Source organism: Amphiura filiformis, chromosome 8 (genome assembly GCF_039555335.1).
Source record: "Amphiura filiformis chromosome 8, Afil_fr2py, whole genome shotgun sequence".
In the NCBI taxonomy this organism is placed as follows: domain Eukaryota; kingdom Metazoa; phylum Echinodermata; class Ophiuroidea; order Amphilepidida; family Amphiuridae; genus Amphiura; species Amphiura filiformis.
The window spans coordinates 12,220,805-12,241,592 of NC_092635.1; the positions used below are offsets into that span (position 1 = coordinate 12,220,805).

The following is a 20,788-nucleotide window of genomic DNA, read 5'->3' on the forward strand; positions in this document are numbered from 1 at the left end:
CCTCTTAAAGCCAATTGCCTTGCAAAACAAATGTACTTGCTGCATGTGTGCTTACGAGGTGAATCAACTAAAATTAAAATATCTAATTCTCGATCATCAAAGCACACTCGCTACCCACAGACATTTGTGTCGAGCATACAATGCAATGACCATACGCTATGGAGTAAGTGTGATTGTTTGAGACTGACCAAATGATCGAGAAATATAATATTAAAGTAACACCAAGATTTTTGAATGTTTGGCACTATTCCAGTCAATCGCTACATTATATTACATGTTTCTCGGTAGTCCAACTGGCAAGCAGAATGAAGTACTTTTACCAAGTTTTTAATAAACCAATGCGACTTTTAATGATAATGTATTTTTCCCCTATAATTTTGCTAACATGGTGCCAATGCTTTGTTTTTTATTATTCTCTTTAGAAAAAAAAAACCCAGAATATCAGGAACTACATCACCATAATGCAGCAACAAACCTGAAAGAAAAATGTCTTATTTTTTGAGATGGAACATCACTTACCATGTTCAATAATTTCCACCAAGTTTCTCAGATGAGGTAAGATCGCACATCCCATCAGGATGGCAATCTGTTGTACAATCTTGATACCAGTATGCCTAGCCTGCCAAGATTTCTTACTCTTACACACAGCCTTCAAGAAAGGCAGTAGAGACGGGATACCGAGAGCAGATGCAACCACCGCAAAAGCTCTGGCTGTTGTGTTACGCACATACTCGTCCAAGTTGTCAATGTCAGGACGCATTGTGGAGATCATGGTGGCAAGACCGGCAGCCTTGGCCAAGTTGGAGATGATCTCACGGCCTTCCACACGGGCGTAGTAATCTTCATCAATAAGGAGGGGTTCAATGACCACAAGAATCTGAAATGAGAGAAATGAAAGTGTTTAGAATCTTAAAGAGTGATTGAGCTGATCTTTAAAGCTTTCACCCATAAAAGGTAAACATGAATTATATTGGTGAATGGAAAATTACAGGAATTAAATCTGGACCTACAAATCAATGTTCCTCAAAGTAGGTTTACTTCAGGAGATATTTTTTCAAGCAGAACTAATTTGAGAAAATGATGTCTTTCCACATGCTATTCAGACACTTAAAATGCATGGCAGATTGGCACTGCACAGTGTACAAATGAGAAACACTTGAGTAGCAAAAAATCAATGTTCCACTCACATAAACAGATTTTCTTACCTTGTGCACATAGGGTCTGACAAGATCATCCAATTTGTACAGAATACGATCAATAACCTTCACCAACAGATGCCGCTCTTGATCTTCCAATGTCGGTGACATAAGCAATGGCAGAATCTGGTTGAAGAGTGGCCCAGCGCCCATCTCGCGTGCCTTGTCTGTGATCTGTCGCAGGGCAGCCTTACGCATAGGTGGTGTGCCGTTCTTGATTTTGAGCAGTAGTTTCATGATGCGTCTTTCTTTGGCTTCTTCAGCACTCAATGTACTCTCGTCAACATCATTCTGTTAAAATAAATGAGAGGCTACTGTTAATTGTTCAGATATTAAGTTTTGGTATTAGAATTGTCATGTTACAATTCTTTTAAGTTACAATATCCATAACTTAAGCTACATCTAACTCTTGAAATGATGAAAGGAAAAATTAACTTGCCATTAACTAATGATTTGTACATGTGACTTATTTATAGCATACATACCAACAAAACAAACACCATACATCGCATACAGTTTTTAAAAGAGTCAAACGTATGAGTCTTAAAAGACTCATACATTTGTCAAGCATGTTGTGTCACAAATGGTCACCTATACACTGTCCAGACATCTAATACTGAACAAGCTACCATTTTATTCAGTTTCCTTAGTTATCTAACTGGTTGGCTGTCTTTTTACCTTATGAAATACTTTTTAAGTGTGACAAAACAAATTTTTACTCACATATTTTTACTTCCTCTTTATGCATTAACACAGAACTAGAATTCACTGTGTTTAAATAATACCTTTTCACTGTGATTACCCAGAGGTTGGTTCAATGTAATCCCAGCATGCAGTATGGCATTATATGCAGTGTAATAAAGGAGCCATTTCACATTCAAATTTATATACAAAATAAGAACCAGTAGTTTTGATGGAATATTCATCGCGACTTTTATGTTTTGAATTGATAATAGGGGATAATGTTTATGGATACATTGACACCATGAAAGTTAAAAAGTCTCCTGTTTTTAAAACAAATTTAGACATTTTAAATGTTTGAGAAAAGAAGATGAAAGCAGCAAAGTTTTCTTGCGCATGCATGCATGCTGACACATAGCCTAACCTTGACCATACACAGCAGTAGCCAGTGTGATATTTTCTGAAAATTCTGTGGCTGCAATGTATTCTGGGGTTTCATTTTAACAACCTCTGGTGATTACCAACCATTCAGTGCTCTTCTGTTGTCTCAACAATTAAATTTCAAACATTTATGTAATTTTTCACTGAGTCTACCCAAAATAAAGTTGGGCTATAACTGGATCCACTAAATACATTAAAATACACATCCAAGTTCTTACCAATAGTTTGCCAAAATACTGTGTGTCATCAGGCTTCAAGAATGGCAGGTTGCCTGGTGGTTGTGCTAGTCCTGGATCTACTGTGGAGCCTTCTTGTTGCATATGGAATCCTCCAACGCCGCCCATACCACCCATCGGGGTTGGGGTGGCTGTCAGCTTTCTGGCCGGGGTACGGATTGGAACGTAACCTGCTGGTGGCTGTAAAACCTGTGTGCATAACAAAAAGAGATAATTAATATGCAGTTGCCAAACGTGACTGAATGGACTTGACAGGCACTCACCTATAGAATACACTCACCTATAAGATACATTTTCAATTTCTTTTGATATACTATCCAATGTACATATGAAGCACCCATAGAATACTGTGCAAATAATAGATATTCAATGTCCATGGATTCATTTGTTGATTTGTTAACCTTTTCTTTGGTAAATTAACAAGAGCTATTAGTGGATAATTAAATCTGGTCAACCAGAAAAACTCACATTTTGGTCAGATGGAATCACCGACGCTACGGCCAAAACCTTTGGCCTTCAGCTGGGTCGATGATTTAGGGTCATCCGAGGTCAATCGATGAGGAAGTTGCTTGATGACCCGATCCCAGCCATGTGACAGATTCACTCTAACGCCCCCGCTCCTGTTGAGTGACGGTTGTTCGGCTCGTACCCACACTGCTTCTTTGACTCCCCGTTGCACTACAACGGGTTCACGATCCAAAATGACAACGTCGTCAGTGTCAAAACTGTGACCACTGCCCTTAAGGTGTTTGTAGACAGCTGAATCGTTGCCACTTGAACTGGCGCGTCTATGTTGGGACATGCGACTCTGCAGTGGTTGGCCGGTTTCACCAATGTAATGTTCTTGGCACCCCTGATCTTCAGCGCACTGGACACCATACACAACACCACTTAAACGGCCCTTGGGCTGTTTGTCCTTTGGGTGTACTAGCGACTGCCGCGAGGGTATTGGTTGGCTTGAAGTGTGTAGTGATGCCGTGATCGCGGTAGATCCTCTTTAATTTCTCTGAAACATCCCCATGGTAGGGGATGGTGACAAAAGTCTTGGTACCAGAAGACGCGGTGGGTTCGCTGGCTGGTTCAGCGTCTTTCTCACCACGATTTAGGGCCTTGTCAATTGCCCAGTCTTTGTAACCACACGCTTTCAAGGCGTGGCGCAAGTGTTGGTGCTCATTGATCTTATCAGAGTCCTTTGTGATGATGGTATCGGCCCTGTGATAAAGAGTATTCACTACACCGAGTTTCTGGACCAATGGATGATTAGAGCTGAACTGCAAATATTGATCAGTATGTGTTGGTTTGCGAAATACAGATACTGAGAGAGTGCGATCTTGGTTGACAGTAACCAAGCAATCCAAAAATGGAAGTTTATTGTCCGTCAGACCTTCTTGGGTGAATTTGATGTTATTATCCACTTGGTTGGGATCGGGTCATCAAGCAACTTCCTCATCGATTGACCTCGGATGACCCTAAATCATCCACCCAGCTGAAGGCCAAAGGTTTTGGCCGAAACGTCGGTGATTCCATCTGACCAAAATGTGAGTTTTTCTGGTTGACCAGATTTAATTATCCACTAATTGATCAAATCCCAGATGACTGAAAGTATACACAGTGTTAACAAGAGCTAGTTCACCTGATTTTATCTGTAATTGCTTTGCCATTTTTGAGATAAATGAATCACAGAGTAACCTAGCTGACCATTTCTCTACAAAACACACTTTTCACAGATTTGGATGCATGTAAAGGAATAAAGTATTCAGCTGAACAACATTACAGTTTGTCCACTCTGAAGTACAAAGAGAGAACCTCGCGTATACAGCGTGTAAACAGTGCGCAGTGCTGCGTCTCTGCTAATGTATGCGTGCCTTCAAAGTCGGCACAATGTGTGCGTCCGCGTCGGTACTTTGTACTTCAGAGTGGATTGACTGTATGTCATGTTTTTAACATTCATTCATTACAATTCATTCATTACAATTACAAGTATTAATGGGTGTTTGTCATTTTTTAAGAATAAAACGTTACTATACCTTGTATCCTTCTGGAAACATAGCATCTAGTTCCTCATCAGACCAGGGTCTGTTCCTTTCATCTATCTCTTTCTCCCATCGCCAGGCTTGCAGCTGCTCTGGAGTCATGATACGTAATGCTGTGGGTAAATCAAACCAGTGAGACCTAATCAAAGCAAAGGGTGACTCTCAACATCGGTTCATAGTCATTTCAACAAAATTTTGCCAAGTGCATATGATGATATTTTTGACACACAGAGTTAAAATCCAAAAGGTATTATCTATATCGGAGTTGTCTAACCTTTTTGGAATGCAACCATATTTCTTGGGACTGTTTAGTCAGCAAAAAAACCCAGTAACACGATGCAAAAAATTGTGTCAGAAATGTGTTTTTATTAATCCTAGGAAGTCTTGTGTCCCCAATACAGTTTTGAGTTGGGTGTCACAGCCCACAGATTGAGAACTAATGATCTAAAGTTAAACAGGTTACTTTTTTTCTGTTCAGAAAAACAACAACAATCACATGCATGATGACAGTGCATGTTGCCAGTTACATGTGCATTGCAAAAAATGCATAATATTGTATGTGGTTATGATGACTGAATCATGTTACAACCACTGAACACTACCAATAAACTATGTCATCTAATTCTGTCCGGCTATGCATGTTGTCATGCTTACACGCATGATCTAATTATTTTCACCTGCATAGAGCAGGAATCTTTAATGACATAATAAAAGGCACTAAATTCATCAATGTGTTTACAACTACTTACCAGTTGAGGAAGGTGTGACCATTCCCATAGCACTAGGTCCCACTGGGGTTTTCCCACTAGGGGTCATAAGAGGTGTTCCTCCTCCTGTTGCTGGTGTCCTTGGGGTCATGGGTGTCTGGCTACCAGCTGGTGTCTCATCCCATCTGGATCTGCGTTTGCCTCCTGGTGTTGGAGTCTCGTGTGGTGCATCCCCGACACGGTCTGTACGTGGAGTTTCTGCCCAGCCAGCATGACCAGGTGTTTCTGTACAATAGAAGATATCATCATATTAGCCACATATTCACACAAGCACTACAAGACTGATAGATTTGACAGATTGATTTGATCTGCAAGACTGATTGATTTGAGAGGGTTTTAGGTAAGAGCAATGTTAAACCTGAAGGCACACAAATCAGGTTTGCAGTACTAAGGCAACAGAACCAAATGCGTTTGATCTTTGGATTGAACATTGGCGCTGCTTTAATGCTTGCTACTAATGAGCTATCAACTAATTATTCATAATTTGTTTGGGTCAATGCCATTATAAGCAAAGATTAACAATAGTCAATGAACTGATTTTATAAATAATAGAATCAATCAAGCATGGCCAATCGAAAGATCAAACTAATTTGGTTCTATTGCCTAAACAAAAGGTACCTAACATTCCCTTTCTTCCTAATGTCACAATTGCCATTGTTGTTTTCCCAGAATTCTTGAACAGTTTCTATACAGTACTGACTTAGTGTGGAGATTATTCTGTTTGAAAAATATGGAGGATGGTGTAAATGACTTTTGGCAATTATAACTTACACCTTATAACTCATCAAGGAATCCTGGATTTTTGACATGCAATCCTACAGAAGCCAGCAAGATATATCACTGGTAACAATTTCAGACATTACCTCTCTCAGTTCTTGGTGTTTCATCCCATCTGTTTTTCCTTGAGCCTGGAGTCGCTCTTCCTGGGGTGGCATGACCAGGGGTCACATGGCCTGGTGTAGCATGACCAGGGGTCACATGACCTGGAGTCACATGACCTGGTGTGGCTTCCCACACTCTGGTACTGGCACTGGGAGTAGCTCCTGGTGTATGGGAGGTAGGTGTGGCACCTGCTCGTCCAGGGGTGGCACGGCCAGGGGTTACATGTCCAGGGGTTGCTGCTCCTGGTGTTTGCCCAGGTGTGGCACCAGGGGTCTCACCACCTTTAGTTCGTCCTGGTGTTTCATCCCAACGGCTAATTGAAGGCGTGTTTGCCTATTGGAAGAAAAAAAATGTCAAAATCAATAACATGGAAAAAACTTCGGCATGCATTGTCTGTCAAGTCATAATTGATTGGATTACGATTAAAGGATGTTTTGTGAGAGGGCAGTATCAGAACAAGGAAAATGAAATGTGTCAGAAATGCTACATAGTTAGATGACCTATAAACTTCTTTCCTCACAAAACTAGAAAAATATTTGAAATATAGTTCTGTACAAAATGCATTAATCATGATCCTTGTCAATTAAAGGGGGGTAACCCTATTGGTTTTGGATATGGATTGTCTTTAAAATTACATAATAATATCAAATATCTCCCCCTTTATGCTGCTTTGTGAAAAAACGAGAGCATTTTCAGCGTAAATGTGAATAAATAGCCAAATTTGCAATCCAATACCTTGTATACGTGAATTGCATTCTGGGTAGGCATGCAACAACAACAATTCCCGTTCAGTATGATTAATGCTGACATGCTGCAATGCCCGGCCCGTATTGAACGGAAAATATTTGTTTTTGTTGTTTTTTTGTTTTTTCGCACCGTTTCAGAAAAAAGGAAACAAAATATATTTCCCCTTGCAATATGTACATTTCAAATGAATATAAAAAAGTTTGGGTTAAAAATGGAGAGGAAAAAAACCTTCCGATACCGGTTTTGAACCGGTACCTCTCGGTAAAAAGAACGGCGCTAGCCAATTGAGCTATTTCACCAACTGAAATTATCAAGGAATTGTTTTAATTATATACGGCGGACCGTCTCCTCAGCACTTAGCGTAGTCTCCTACACAGCCAGTTTATGCGTCGGTCTGACACTCGTCGATCCTCGTGATAGCCACATACAGTCTGGCAGCGAGACTACACTTAGCGTAGTTCGCTTTTTCTCTTCCCATGATCCAAGAAATTTTTATTGTTTACAAACTGGTAACCTGTAAAACCGCTGTGATTCATGATTTCTCCGAAATACATCGACTTGGGCGTCAAATTTCAGGATAGTAATGAGAAAAATAGTATCTATTATGTGATACCAAAACCTCATCAACAATGAAAAAAATAGGGGGGATGATGCTGTCGATCGGGTTACGGACCTTTAAACAATATATACACCTTAAACATTTTCAGATTATTTCTTCTATTCATTGTGTGACAATATCAAACGTAAATACCACCTCTGTGAACCAGACAATATTAAACATCTCATGCTTAACATTAGTAAGGGCTCCATAAAGACATTGGTTTTAGACAATATTCTGTTCTAAGTTCTCACATACCTCCGCTTGATCCCAACTGGTGCCCTTGGCTTTCTTGGGTGTGGCTCCTTCACCTCCTGGACCAGCAGGTGTGGAGGGTGTGTCCCCTCCCATCTGATCCCATCTTCTGCGCTTAACTATAAAAAAAAAATCAATCACTGAGTTAGCACAATGAACAAACTTTGAAACATCAGTTATTTTTTATATTATGGTTATTAATTTTTTACATCATTTCGCAGCAGGGTGTTCAAATGCTAATTTCAAATTCAGATTCAACTTTATTTAGCCACAGAGGACCCACTTCAACCCTAGGTTGTTCTTCCTTAGGGCTGTTGATAAATTGACAATGTTTCGACAATACTTTTATAAATATTTTCCAATACAACTATTCCTGTGCTAGTATGTGACAATATAAGGAAAAATTTGCTGGTATCCTAGTAATAAATCCTCAATAAAAACAACTAATGAATCTGTGCTATGTTGATATTAGAAAATTGTCAATGCAATCATTAGTTACTATACACTCAATTTTGTTTACACTATAAAGCCCAGGAGGGTTAAGCTTTCTATACACACAAATACCAGAGATTAGATACAAAGAGAACCAACTCAGAATTGCCCCATGCGTATTGTTAAATGGTATGGTAAATCCACCATTTTGGTTTGTCACTCATTGAGGGCAAAGAGTGCATAGATCCGAGCATTTTTGACACCATCTGTTATACCCAGAACACAAACAATTACACACTTCATATCAAAGTTTGCTGGGCGCATGGAGAAATAATCCCAAGGTACACTATTTTCATTTTGCCTTCCATGAGTGACACAAATCTATCTCATTGAAAAATACAGACCTGCTTTTGCCGGTTGCTGTTGGACACGAAGTTCTCCCTTCTTGACCCTCTCTTGCATCTGCTGTCTGTAATTGACCTATAGCAAAACAAAAAACATTTATAATGTTAGCAAAACAATCTTATGTAATCCTTAACTTATGTAATTATCCCTAATAATGGTTACCCTCTGAAATATTAGTGGGGCAATTAGCCTATCATATGTGACACAATATGGTCTTTGGGCGGCCCAAAGCGGCAAATTTGAAATTGAAATCAAGGCAAAAATATGGTGTAAAAAAACAATAAAATACATAAGAAAATAGACATCATAAAACTTCATAAATTTAGAACCAAGTATGCTAGCCTAATGATAGCCTAATCTTTGCATAAGATGATAGTCATAGTAACTCTATTTTCATAAATGCCTCCTTTGGCCTCCATGGACCAGATTGCGTCACAATCACATGATCAAATATAAAAGTGAGAACTTCTTGACTACAATGGGGTGACTCATGAAATGAGGTTAAGATCTGTAGAATGCTCTTCTGGTCTGCTCAAGAAGAGATGTTTGACCATTTAAGTTAGTGATATCTAGAGGAGCAATAAATAATTCTTGCACATGAAAATTCAGATGAGATGCAGAGGAGCAAGGAATGGATGGACTATTTTATAATTATCTACACATATGTGACATGATCAAGGGGAATGAGTCACATGTCGGCCCTGGTCAAAAATTAGTTTCACATATGTTTCTAAAGAGGGCATTTAGAGCTTTCAGAAACTGAAAACCCTATGTTGATGCGACTTTTCTTTGCGAAGTTCTGTCAATTTATCAATTGCTAAAAACAATATAAAACAAAAGAATTTTAATACTTTCTTTGCCAAAATCTCAAAATCAATATTAGCGACATCCGACTCATTTCCCTTGATCGTGTCACATTTATTAGGTATGAGGTATTACAACAAGTGCTCACCTCTGTTTTGCTTATATTCTGTCCCCTCAAAATGTCGGCATAAGTCTGGTGTGTTGGATCTGGCGTCTTCCCACCTGCATACAGAGACAAGAGTAATCAGAAAAACAAAAGAAAAGAACAAAGGCGTGGCTTGGTTAGTCAAAAGTGTAGACACAAAACTAATTAACCAATCAACAAGTTGCTACCATGATTTGCTTTTGAGTTAACTGGTGTGTGAATGCTTTGGGTAAAACACAGAATTTCTAAAAATAGAGAAGAGTCCAAAACAAGCTTTATCTCTATACCTGTAGCATCGTGTTTTGCTTGCAACTGTTTATTACATTTCAATGAACTCACGAATAGCGAGTGGTGCACCCTGGTTTGGAGTAACTACCTTGGTTCCAATCCCATCAACACCAAGTTAACTTCATAAATAACAAGTCACCTGCAACTTGTGGAACAATTTAAAATCTTTGACTCGCCTAATGTTAAGTGCAGTCAGTACAGTTTCCAAATAGAATAATAAAACAGAAACAGAAATGATACCAAATTGTACTGAAACTTCTGAGCGACTCTTGGTAAGTGGAAAATTTGGAAAGCAATGGTTCTGCCTCACAAATCAGAGAATTGACCACGTCAAAGATCTCATGCTTTTATTCAAATGTCTTGATACAATAGCTGATCTGCATGTCTTTAATCATTGCAGATCAGTTAGGATCTTGACAAACTGACAGGTATGGGCATTTTGGTTTTTCAATTTTTTTGTTTGTTTGCAAACATACGTATCTTTTGGATGTTTGATTGTTCATCTACTATCTAGCAGTTTGACAGATTCCAGGAAGCCAACGACATCATTCACATTCCGTGTAATGACCAAGTGTTGACTTGTTTCCTTTCCTCTGACAAAATGGCAGATAGAAGATGTTTGACTACAGGTGGAAACTGTACCAATTAACTGCTTCTCATGTTGCAATGATGGGTGTATTTGTGTTTACATTTATTAGGCTACCGCAAAAGCCATCAAGGATGTGCTTTTCTTCAAGGGTCATTAGGAAACGATACAACTCGATCTCATCAGCGAGGTAAATATCAAATATTATTCAAAAGAGCATCAGTGGACAGAGCTTTTCACACATTTTTCCCCCAAAAGCACCACTTGTTGGCATTTCTGATAGCATCTTAAAATTGAACACAGTTTCAAATATTGAAATAACTGTGTTCAATTCACATTGCATAAATCAACAAGATAGAATTCATAACACACATTAAAATCACACATATCAATATTGAAATAACAACTCAAGTTTTCAAATATATACCATTCATTCCCTGTCACAAGTAGGGATCACCGATTCAAATATACGTACTGTCATACAGGCTTCGTTGGTGCGAGTCTTCCCGCTTACCATGTCAAAGGTCATATTCCTTTCCCTGGAAGAAGTTGGCAGGTATTACCTTAAAATCAACTTTTTATCAAGTCGTTAGTGCACCTTAACAGTTCTACATACTTAAAACTTACAGGTTGCAAAAGAAGGACATTACTGACTAGTATCATCAAATTATGTGTTCAAAATCACAAGCTGTGCATCAATTCGCAATAAAAATTTGGCGAAAGTGCTGTAACTGCTATGATAAACAACTAGTCAGCAATGTTCTCATTTGCATATCAACTACTCTAAGACCTCCTTCATCATTCCAAATTCTCATCTTATTTTCAAGACTTTTTTTTCATTTTAATATGAAAAGTATATTCCATAAACCATTAATATTTCATGTTGCTCAGGAAGCAGCACAAAAATCGCAACTGAAAATATTTTCAACTGGGACCATCCGGGCCAAATGAGAGAGACTGCTTCCTATCAAAGCATCATGCACTGTGTTTTGCATCTTCATTATTGGTTTTAAACCCATCCACTCAGTTTAGAATTATTTTACTAGCTTAAGCATTGGTCTGACAAGTGTATCCATTTCCAAAACATATCACAACCAAGCTTTTTGTTTTCCCCACACTACATGCATTTTTATAATTCCCATCAGGGCTTGAAATAAGGATTTCAGATCCAGGAGCAATTTTGGGTGTTTTTGTGTAAATATTGCCCCTGGTCTATACAAATACAATACAACATAGTTCTGTTTCAGAACCAGGGGCATTTGCCTTTTAGCAGGGGTAAATTTTCCCCTTGCTCCTGCTTATTTCAAGCCCTGATTCCCAACCTTTTCTTTTTGTTCATATTTTAAAAACAAATTAACTGAGAACTTTTTTTTCTCCATATATATGCCTCTTCAAATTCCTTATTTTTAATTTGCTTTCAATAAACACACTAATATTTTTTTCCTGTATTGGAGTTATGATCCTGCCTCACAAAGTGTAGCACTGTTCGGGAAAGAAGTTTGAAAAACGACATTAGTACACTGAGACTGTAGTAGCTTGGGTATGGAACTACAGAGTGACAAATAAAACATTCATGTTTGCTCTGCTATGTATTACAAGCAACAAAATACGGCTGACCAATTCAACATTGACAAATGGCACATACTTGTTTGCCCATATAGAACTCACTTACTGAATTGTCCATTTAATTAATGTTAAAAACAGCATGTTTCTGCTGATTATCCATTCAGCATCTTCATAATTTGAATGTTTAACACATTTCTTTCAGGCACAACAACGAATGTATTACACTCATCAAAGTTGAATTGGTCCGCTGCTAGAGCGACTAAATAAGTTTAAAACTCATCAAAGAAGGATGGTCCGATCAACAACCTCACCCTCAAATCATTAAAATGGAGATTTTGGTATCACCAGCAAGCTCATCATATCTGTCTCAATGACCATGTGAAATATTATGTCTGGTTTTTGTTTGGTTTTGTAAGGCAAATTGTGCTAACCCACTAATAATTTACACAGTAGGCCTATTCTTTGGGGCTCTGCAATACACACTTTTGGACCTCATCAAAAGTGATTGGACTGGTGGCATGAAAGCCCACAGTGGAGTTGGTCAAAGTTATTCAACCAAAGCAGAATTTAGCATGTTATAAAAACGGACCATCCTCCTTCATGAAATAGAGTAACCACAATACCATTTTCCCAAGATTTTTTTATTGGTAAAAAGTCAAAACCTTTGTATTTTCACCACCATGAATTCAGCCCTCTCCCCTATTCAAATACTTTGAATGCAAAACAACTTGCACCACATCTAAGCTGTGTACTACATTTCAAAGCTGATTTTATTATAAACCAATTCAAGCCATCATGGAGTACCAATGGTCACATATTTTACACCATGCTCCACAAGTGAAATGCTATACAAGTCATTCATCTTGCTACCATGGCAAGTAAAATATGTAACACCTGTAAATTTGCCCATTTTTATCCTTCTTTACATTCTATCTTTCATCCCATTGCTTTTTTGCTCACATGGATTCATTTCATTTCAATGTTTGTAATCTATTTTTAAGTTCCACTTAACAAGATGTTTCATGTTTACACTTCTGGTATGCTTCTACTATAATATAAGAATACTTAAACAAGAAAGAAACAATAGAGAGATTTTTGATCACAGTATTCAGGTATCTTAATACAGACAGATTTATAACATGCATTATACATCAAATGAGCACTAAATTAAAACAAAAAAGGTAGATATAATGAAAATCAACCTACCATCTGCAAAAGGATCATGTCTAGCTGGTGAAATGATGGCCAGCCTCCTCCTCTCTCTGTAGGGATCTTCACGATCAGCTATTGTTGGACGACGATGCTCTGCAAAAGGCTCATAATCCTAACAAGAGAAAATGAAGTACAAATTACACACCACATTTTCATGATGACAGGCATCATATTGCAGAAATGCCACAATATTCTACATAATGAGGTTATAGCATAGCTGCTTTCTCCTATTTCAAAGTCGTTGCCATTGGATAATCCCAAACAGGCTGCTACCTTCTGACCTACATACATTAATTATACCCACTGCTTGACTTGTTCAAGTAGCACCACCTTTTGTCCAAATCAAGTTAATTTGTACTTTTACAAATGTTTATGAATATCAATGAGCTCTATCTCATATAAATATTTCCATTGGCTAGTAGTTGCTCATCAATTTATTTACTCAGAATCAGAATCCTTCTGGACCCAGGTTGGTTTCTTGAGAGAATTTTGCACATATGAGCCATACATTTTCTGCTTTTACGTAAATAATAACTTATGATGTAGATTGAGCTTAAGAATTTGCTTCTTTGAAAATTCATATGCACATCCCGCACCAACTGAATGTAAATGATTAGTTATAAGGATATTACCTTTCCAGCTTCTTGCGTCTCATTAAACAGTGATGATGGGGCTGTGTAGGTGTTTCTCCCCATCAAAGCTGTATTACTACTATAGTCATCATCATCCTGAACAAGAAAGAACAACAGAAATTAATACAACAGAAAATATGACATACTGATAAAATTAATGCACTTATGCTGGTCTAGTACATATGGCTGAATAAAAATATTTATGTACATGTCTGGTAACATACATGTATTCTCCAAAGTTGACTTTTTTTTAAATATAGACCTATTTTGAATTCCGGTCACAAGCTTTTGATTGGGTCGGTCAGTTGCTTAATTATTTTATTCTATATAGGCCTAAATATTTTAACATCCATTAGTGAAAGGGAATACCATCTGCACACCAAGTACACTATTCCCATCTCTTATAATGAATAAGCATGAAAAATTATTTACTTGAACAATAACTGGGGATATGTCCTACTGACCGTTTGATATAAATTATCCTCTGATGAACATGTAGGCATATCATCAAAGCATAAAACATATTGCATATAATTTTACTAGGGCTATATAAGAAAAATATGAGATTTCATGAATAGGATGCCCAAATCATATTGCGTAATGTTTCTGCAATGTTTTTCTCTTGCTAGTAATTTCATTTCTGAAAAAAATCTGTGAAAATTGTCAGAAATCACCCAGAGTGCGGGCACTTACATCGTCTGCTTCATTGGTTGCAATGGACAAATCATATCCTTCATATTTGCTACGTGGTGTCTGAGCTGCATCATACAATTCTCTGTCATAGTGACCTCTCTCCGCGAAGCCTATTCTCTCTGCCTCAGTTGCTCCATTCACACCTCCATTGGCCACCTGTTGGTTGCCATCCTGACGGAGCGCTGTGGTCTGTGATTGGATTTGCTGGATCTGCCGTGCAATATCTAGAGTCAAAGAAAATAGTGATACTGATTACAGTGAAGACAGTCCAATGTACATAGCATTTAAAAAAAATAAGGGCAGTGTGATGGTCTGCAGCCGGTCTGGTTTAACTTAATTTTTTTGTCCAGCCAGCTTGGCATAATCGGTATTGTAAAAACCAAAAAACCGATAAACCGTCTATGTAAAACCGATATAAACCGATTTTTTTTTTCACAAGTTTTTTTTAAAAAAATCGTCCTACCCATAAACAAACTCTAACCCACCCCAAACCTTACTACATATACAAGCCCACCCAGGCCCAGGGGTCGCGCTAACCTGCGTTTCTGCGCGTACAGCGCATATTTTTAAGTTTGGGCGCATATATTCATTTTTGCATATCAGTTCAGGGGTTTTCATGCGCGCAGAAAAATGAAAACATGTGAAAGAAAAATAAAAGCTTTGATCTCCAATATTTACGGCCCGTCCAGAAATTATGTAACATAAAATGCAATGTAACATAAATGTTGAATTGAAGTCGCAGTAGCATTGTAACATAATTTAAAAATAGAAATAAAATACACACCACCGGCATAATTACACATGATATTGTCTAGAATCACTGCTGATGAATTATTGCAGTACTGAATGATGACACACGTACGTGAGTTGGTAATTTCTAATTCTAGGGATCGGAAAGAAATGCTTTGTGGGTGGTGTGTAGAGATATGCCATCAGTGAAATACGACACAATGATCGGCCGTAGAAAAAATGACAAAAATTTGCCCTTGAATTATGTTTTATAGTCATAATACTCCAGTAATCCAATAAATATCATAATATTTGGCCTAAACTTGAACTCATTTGCAATGAAATGTCATTTTTTATTGAGTAAAGCATTGCTTCCATGTGGTGCCAATGGTGTTGAATTCTGCACTTTGCAAGTTGAACTGCATTTTGTGGAATTCGCTGAACTTTTATGGCATAAAGCAACACTTTCATAGTAAGTAAACTGCTCGGGAACTTTCTTAAAAAGCGAGATAGTTGGTTACAGGCGAGAATCGTGCCGTGAAAAGCGAGATCACGTTTTTTGCTGGGCTAAACAACTATATACCAATGGTACCGGTAACACATCATTATAGCCAAAATCACAAAATCTGATACTGATACATATAAAATGGTACATTCAATACTTAACAGATTAGAGAACCCCTCATTTTAGGATTTGAGCGCATATTTTTAACACTTTCAGGGGGTTCAGGGGTTCTGAGAACCCGTGGTTTTAAAACCTAGTGCTGCCCCTGCCCAGGCCTAACTAGTCTAACACCCTTGCCCCAAACCGAATTAAGGATGAAATTGATTTCACCCCAAAATCGGACCTATATTTAGCATGTTTAGTAAATGCATGAATATATATAGTTTCAATTTATTTAGCATCATCTCATCAAAATGACAAATTGACATTTTTTATGGCTAATTATTGGAAGGAGAAACTTTTCCCATAATTTTGGAAATTTCAAAACTAATTCTAAAAATACATTGGAGTGCAAAAGCTTTTTTCTTCTGGGTAAAATTTCTTTTCTTACATGTAACAGCTTTTTTCTTGCAGGTTAGAAATTTGATAAATAGGTCCATGCATGCATTTTGTATATGATGCCCAATTTATCAAATTTCTAACCTGCAATAAAAAAGCTTGCTGCATGTAAGAAAAGAATTTTACCCAGAAGAAAAAAGCTTTTGCACTCCAATGTATTTTTTTGGTATTTTTAGAATTTTTTTGAAATTTCCAAAATTATGTGAAAAGTTTCTCCTCGATATAATCAGCCATAGAAATAGCCATTTTGTTGAGATGAGGCTAAATAAAATAAAGTTTTTGAAACTATTGACATGCAACTATTCATGCAATAACACTAAACATATAAGTCCGTTTTAGGTAAAATCAATTTACCCCTAATGAATTCCCTTTTGGGGTTGGGACAAGGGTGTTAGGTTACTTGGGCTTGGATGTGTTTGCATAGTTAAAGTAAGGTTTGGGAGAAGGGTTATAGTTTGTGTAAGGTCAGAAAAAAAAATTACAACAAAGTAAAATTTGGAAAAAAAAATATATATAGGTCCGATTTTTAGGTGAAATCAATTTCACCCCTAATTACCTTTTGGGGTTGGGGCAAGGGTTTTAGGTTAGTTGGGCTTGGGTGAGTTTGTATAGTTAAAGTAAGGTTTGGGAGAAGGGTTAGAGTTTATATAAGGTCAGAAAAAAAAAAAAATTAAAAAAAAGAAATATATGCAGTTACGATTTTCTTTTAAATTTCAAGCTTTCTTAAATGTATTCCTGACCTTACACAATCTCTAACCCATCTCCCAAACCTTAATTATAACTGTACAAACCCACCCAAGCCCAGCTAACGTAACACCTGCCCCAACCCCAAAGGGGAATTAGGGGTTTCACCTAAAAATCGTACCTATGTATATATTATTTTCAAATTTTATTTTGTTTTAATGTTTTTTCTGACCTTACACAAACTATAACCATTCTCCCAAACCTTACTATAACTATACAAATGGACCCAAGCCCAACTAACCCAAAACCCTTGACACAACCCCAAAAGGGAATTAGGGGTAAAATTAATTTCACCTAAAAATTGGACCTATATTTATTAAGGCTGGCATTTTCGGTCGGGTAAACGGGTACCCGCCCGAGATTACATTACCCGGGTAGGAAATACCCTCCCCGGGTACCCGAAATTTGTAGTGTCCCTGGACCTAGACCTAAATGCTAGGATCATTCATGGTTGACCTAAAAAAAAAAAAAAAAAAAAATTCAAGATATTTTGTTATTTTTAATATGAAAATTGATAATTTGTATTCATGTCATAGTCTATTAATGATTTCAAAATGCATTCAAATTCAATACATTTTGAAATCATTAATAGACTATGACATGAATACAAATTATCAATTTTCATATAAAAAATAACAAAATATCTTGAAATTTTTTTTTTTTTTTTTTTTTTTTTAGGTCAACCATGAATGATCCTAACATTTAGGTCTAGGTCCAGAGACACTACAAAACCGAAAAAAATAAAAAACTTAAAAAAAAAAAATAAAAAAAAAAAAAAATTTTTTTTTTTTTTTTTTTCGGGTACCAGGTTACCCGCCCGAAAATTGCAGGCGGGTACCCGGTACAAAATTACCCGAAAATGCCAGGCCTAATATTTATATATATTTTTCAATTTTTATTTTGTTTTAATGTTTCTTTCTGACCTTACACAAACTCTAACACTATTCTTTAACCTTACTACATGTATAACTATACAAAAACACCCAAGCCCAACTTACCTAACACCCATGTCACAACCCTATTGGGGGGAATTTAAATTTCACCTAAAAATCGGACCTATATATTTTTTTCAAATTTTTATTTTGTTTTAATGTTTTTCAGCACCTTACACAAACTATAGCCATTATCTTACTATAACTATACAAACTCACCCAAGTCCAACTAACCTAAAACCCTTGTCACAACCCCAAAAGGGAATTAGGAGTGAAATGGATTTCACCTAAAAATCAGACCTATATATATTTTATTCTTTTTCAAATTTCAAATATTATTTTGTTTTTAATGTTTTTTCTAACCTTAAACAAACGTTAACCCTTTTCCCAGGCCTTACTATAACTATGCAAACTCACCTAAGCCCAACTAACCTAACAACCTAGCCCCAACCCCAAAGAGGGAATTAGGGGTTTCACCTAAAAATCGTACCTATGTATATATTATTTTCAAATTTTATTTTGTTTTAATGTTTTTTCTGACCTTACACAAACTATAACCATTCTCCCAAACCTTACTATAACTATACAAACTTACCCAAGCCCAACTAACCCAAAACCCTAGACACAACCCCAAAAGGGAATTAGGGGTAAAATTAATTTCACCTAAAAATCGGACCTATATTTATATATATTTTTCAATTTTTATTTTGTTTTAATGTTTCTTTCTGACCTTACACAAACTCTAACACTATTCTTTAACCTTACTATAACTATACAAAAACACCCAAGCCCAACTTACCTAACACCCATGTCACAACCCTAAAGAGGAATTGGGGGGAATTTAAATTTCACCTAAAAATCGGACCTATGTATTTTTTTCAAATTTTATTTTGTTTTAATGTTTTTCAGAACCTTACACAAACTATAACCATTCTCCCACATCTTACTGTAACTATACAAACTCACCCAAGCCCAACTAACCTAAAACCCTTGTCACAACCCCATTTTGTTTTAATGTTTTTTCTGATCTTAAACAAACGTTAACCCTTTTCCCAGGCCTTACTATAACTCACCTAAGCCCAACTAACCTAACACCCTAGCCCCAACCCCAAAGAGGGAATTAGAGGTAAATTGATTTAAATATCCATAGACAATTCGAACAATGCAATACGTATTTAGCAACGTAATATAAACAATTTTATATTTGACTTATTTCAAACAAAATATATTTTATTTGTTCCAAGAAAGAATTTCCAACAACTGACATGACTGAGGAGTCAAATTTTACTACAGTTAATTTCCCGACTCCCAAACAAAATTTATAAGTCATTTTTTTAACCACATTCCACTGCATACATTTTCAAAATATTGTGCTCACATTCGTGGAATTATTTATCGATAAGCTGCTCAAAAAAGTTGCATAATTTGCTGAAAACTGAATCAATTCCCATCAGATTTTTTTTCAGTGGGCGCCATGATGCTTATTAATATTCTAACGTAAAAAGGTCATAGGTTGCGTATTTGCATAATTCGGAAAACTCCGGAAACTCCGCTGCTAAATTTCATTCATAAATCCAAAGTCGGAAGCTTTTTCCGACCGATTATGGTGGTGACGTCATCTAAAAATGAGCCATCTGCGCTTGCGCCGAGTGAAAATAACAGCGGTCATTTACACACTGCCGAATGCATACTTCGATAATGTCCTCTCATGGTAGTTTTCACGTTATAACGGGACTTCCTTCGGCGATCCTGACTTAAGACCACCCGAGCTATACAAGGTACAAATTGCAAATTTATCATATTAAACTTTTGCAACATGGTTAAACATGTTCTCAACTGTACAAACATACCTTTTATTCCATCGAACAAGCTTTATTTTGTTCCAAAATTCATGTTTTTATAGCTATTTTTGACGTAAAAGAGCTGGTAACAAAACCGGTGATGCCCGCTCCGAAGTTTTTGCGTAACACAAGCACTTGATGTACGCTCGTTTTGACGGTAATTACGCTAGCGTATCATGCATTTTCAAGTGCGTTTGACATCGTTTTACTGCCCGACGCAATTCTGCATTTACATTGTTTATTCAAGATGGCGAATTTCTCGAAAAACGTGATGCATTTTACCCCGAAATTTCCCTCATTACTCAAAGCCCTGCCCGCTTTTACAATATTTTAGCTTCTTGGATATCATCGGAAACATATATTAGTAATATTAGGTAGGTCACTGTATTTTTTAAGATTTTTTAGATGATTTTTACGATGAAAAAATTGATGTTTTAAGCTTCTTTTCAAAAATTGGTTTTAGCTTGTTAAAAAATGGGTAAAAATCGTTTTTAGCTTGTTGGATATTTTTGCTAAATAGTTTAAAGCTTGAGCCTTGACTCCTTCCTTAGTTAGATGAAACTTTTAGTTTAAGCTTGTTAGAATATATTAAACCTGTCCTTGATGAAATAGTAATATTTTAGCCCTATATATAGGTATGCTAGGTGAATTCAAATTTGCCATCAAACTGCATCATTTTATATATCAAATCAAAGCCCTTGAGTAAACAAAGCCAAAACTGAAAACCATTTTTCATAGCACTTTCCGTAGCAAAGTTACATCTTGTCAAAGATTGACTTTCATCAAAAAGTTTCAGCTAGCAAAATTCCCCAAAACGGCATTTCGGGGGTGTTTCTAGATCTTAGTCTCATTATGATAGCAGCACAGAGGAGTAAGATAA

At 36.8% G+C, this 20,788-nt stretch overlaps 1 protein-coding gene across 3 annotated transcripts in view; it reads right to left on the minus strand.

Moving 5' to 3' along the window:
• Nucleotides 1–20,788, minus strand: part of LOC140158624 (splicing factor 3B subunit 1-like) — a 45,954-nt gene that overhangs the window by 22,594 nt on the left and 2,572 nt on the right. The window contains exons 2-13 of one of the 3 annotated variants that reach the window (XM_072181785.1): nucleotides 14,600–14,823; nucleotides 13,907–14,002; nucleotides 13,269–13,386; nucleotides 9,626–9,699; nucleotides 8,673–8,748; nucleotides 7,840–7,955; nucleotides 6,218–6,569; nucleotides 5,337–5,579; nucleotides 4,582–4,700; nucleotides 2,537–2,743; nucleotides 1,206–1,487; nucleotides 520–877 (exon numbers count right to left, since the gene is read on the minus strand). In XM_072181785.1, the coding sequence (XP_072037886.1) occupies nucleotides 520–877; nucleotides 1,206–1,487; nucleotides 2,537–2,743; nucleotides 4,582–4,700; nucleotides 5,337–5,579; nucleotides 6,218–6,569; nucleotides 7,840–7,955; nucleotides 8,673–8,748; nucleotides 9,626–9,699; nucleotides 13,269–13,386; nucleotides 13,907–14,002; nucleotides 14,600–14,823 (2,265 nt within the window). Of the gene's footprint in view, nucleotides 1–519; nucleotides 878–1,205; nucleotides 1,488–2,536; nucleotides 2,744–4,581; nucleotides 4,701–5,336; nucleotides 5,580–6,217; nucleotides 6,570–7,839; nucleotides 7,956–8,672; nucleotides 8,749–9,625; nucleotides 9,700–10,923; nucleotides 12,565–13,268; nucleotides 13,387–13,906; nucleotides 14,003–14,599; nucleotides 14,824–20,788 lie in introns of those variants that run through there. The other 2 variants (XM_072181787.1, XM_072181786.1) reach the window with 2 other exon arrangements.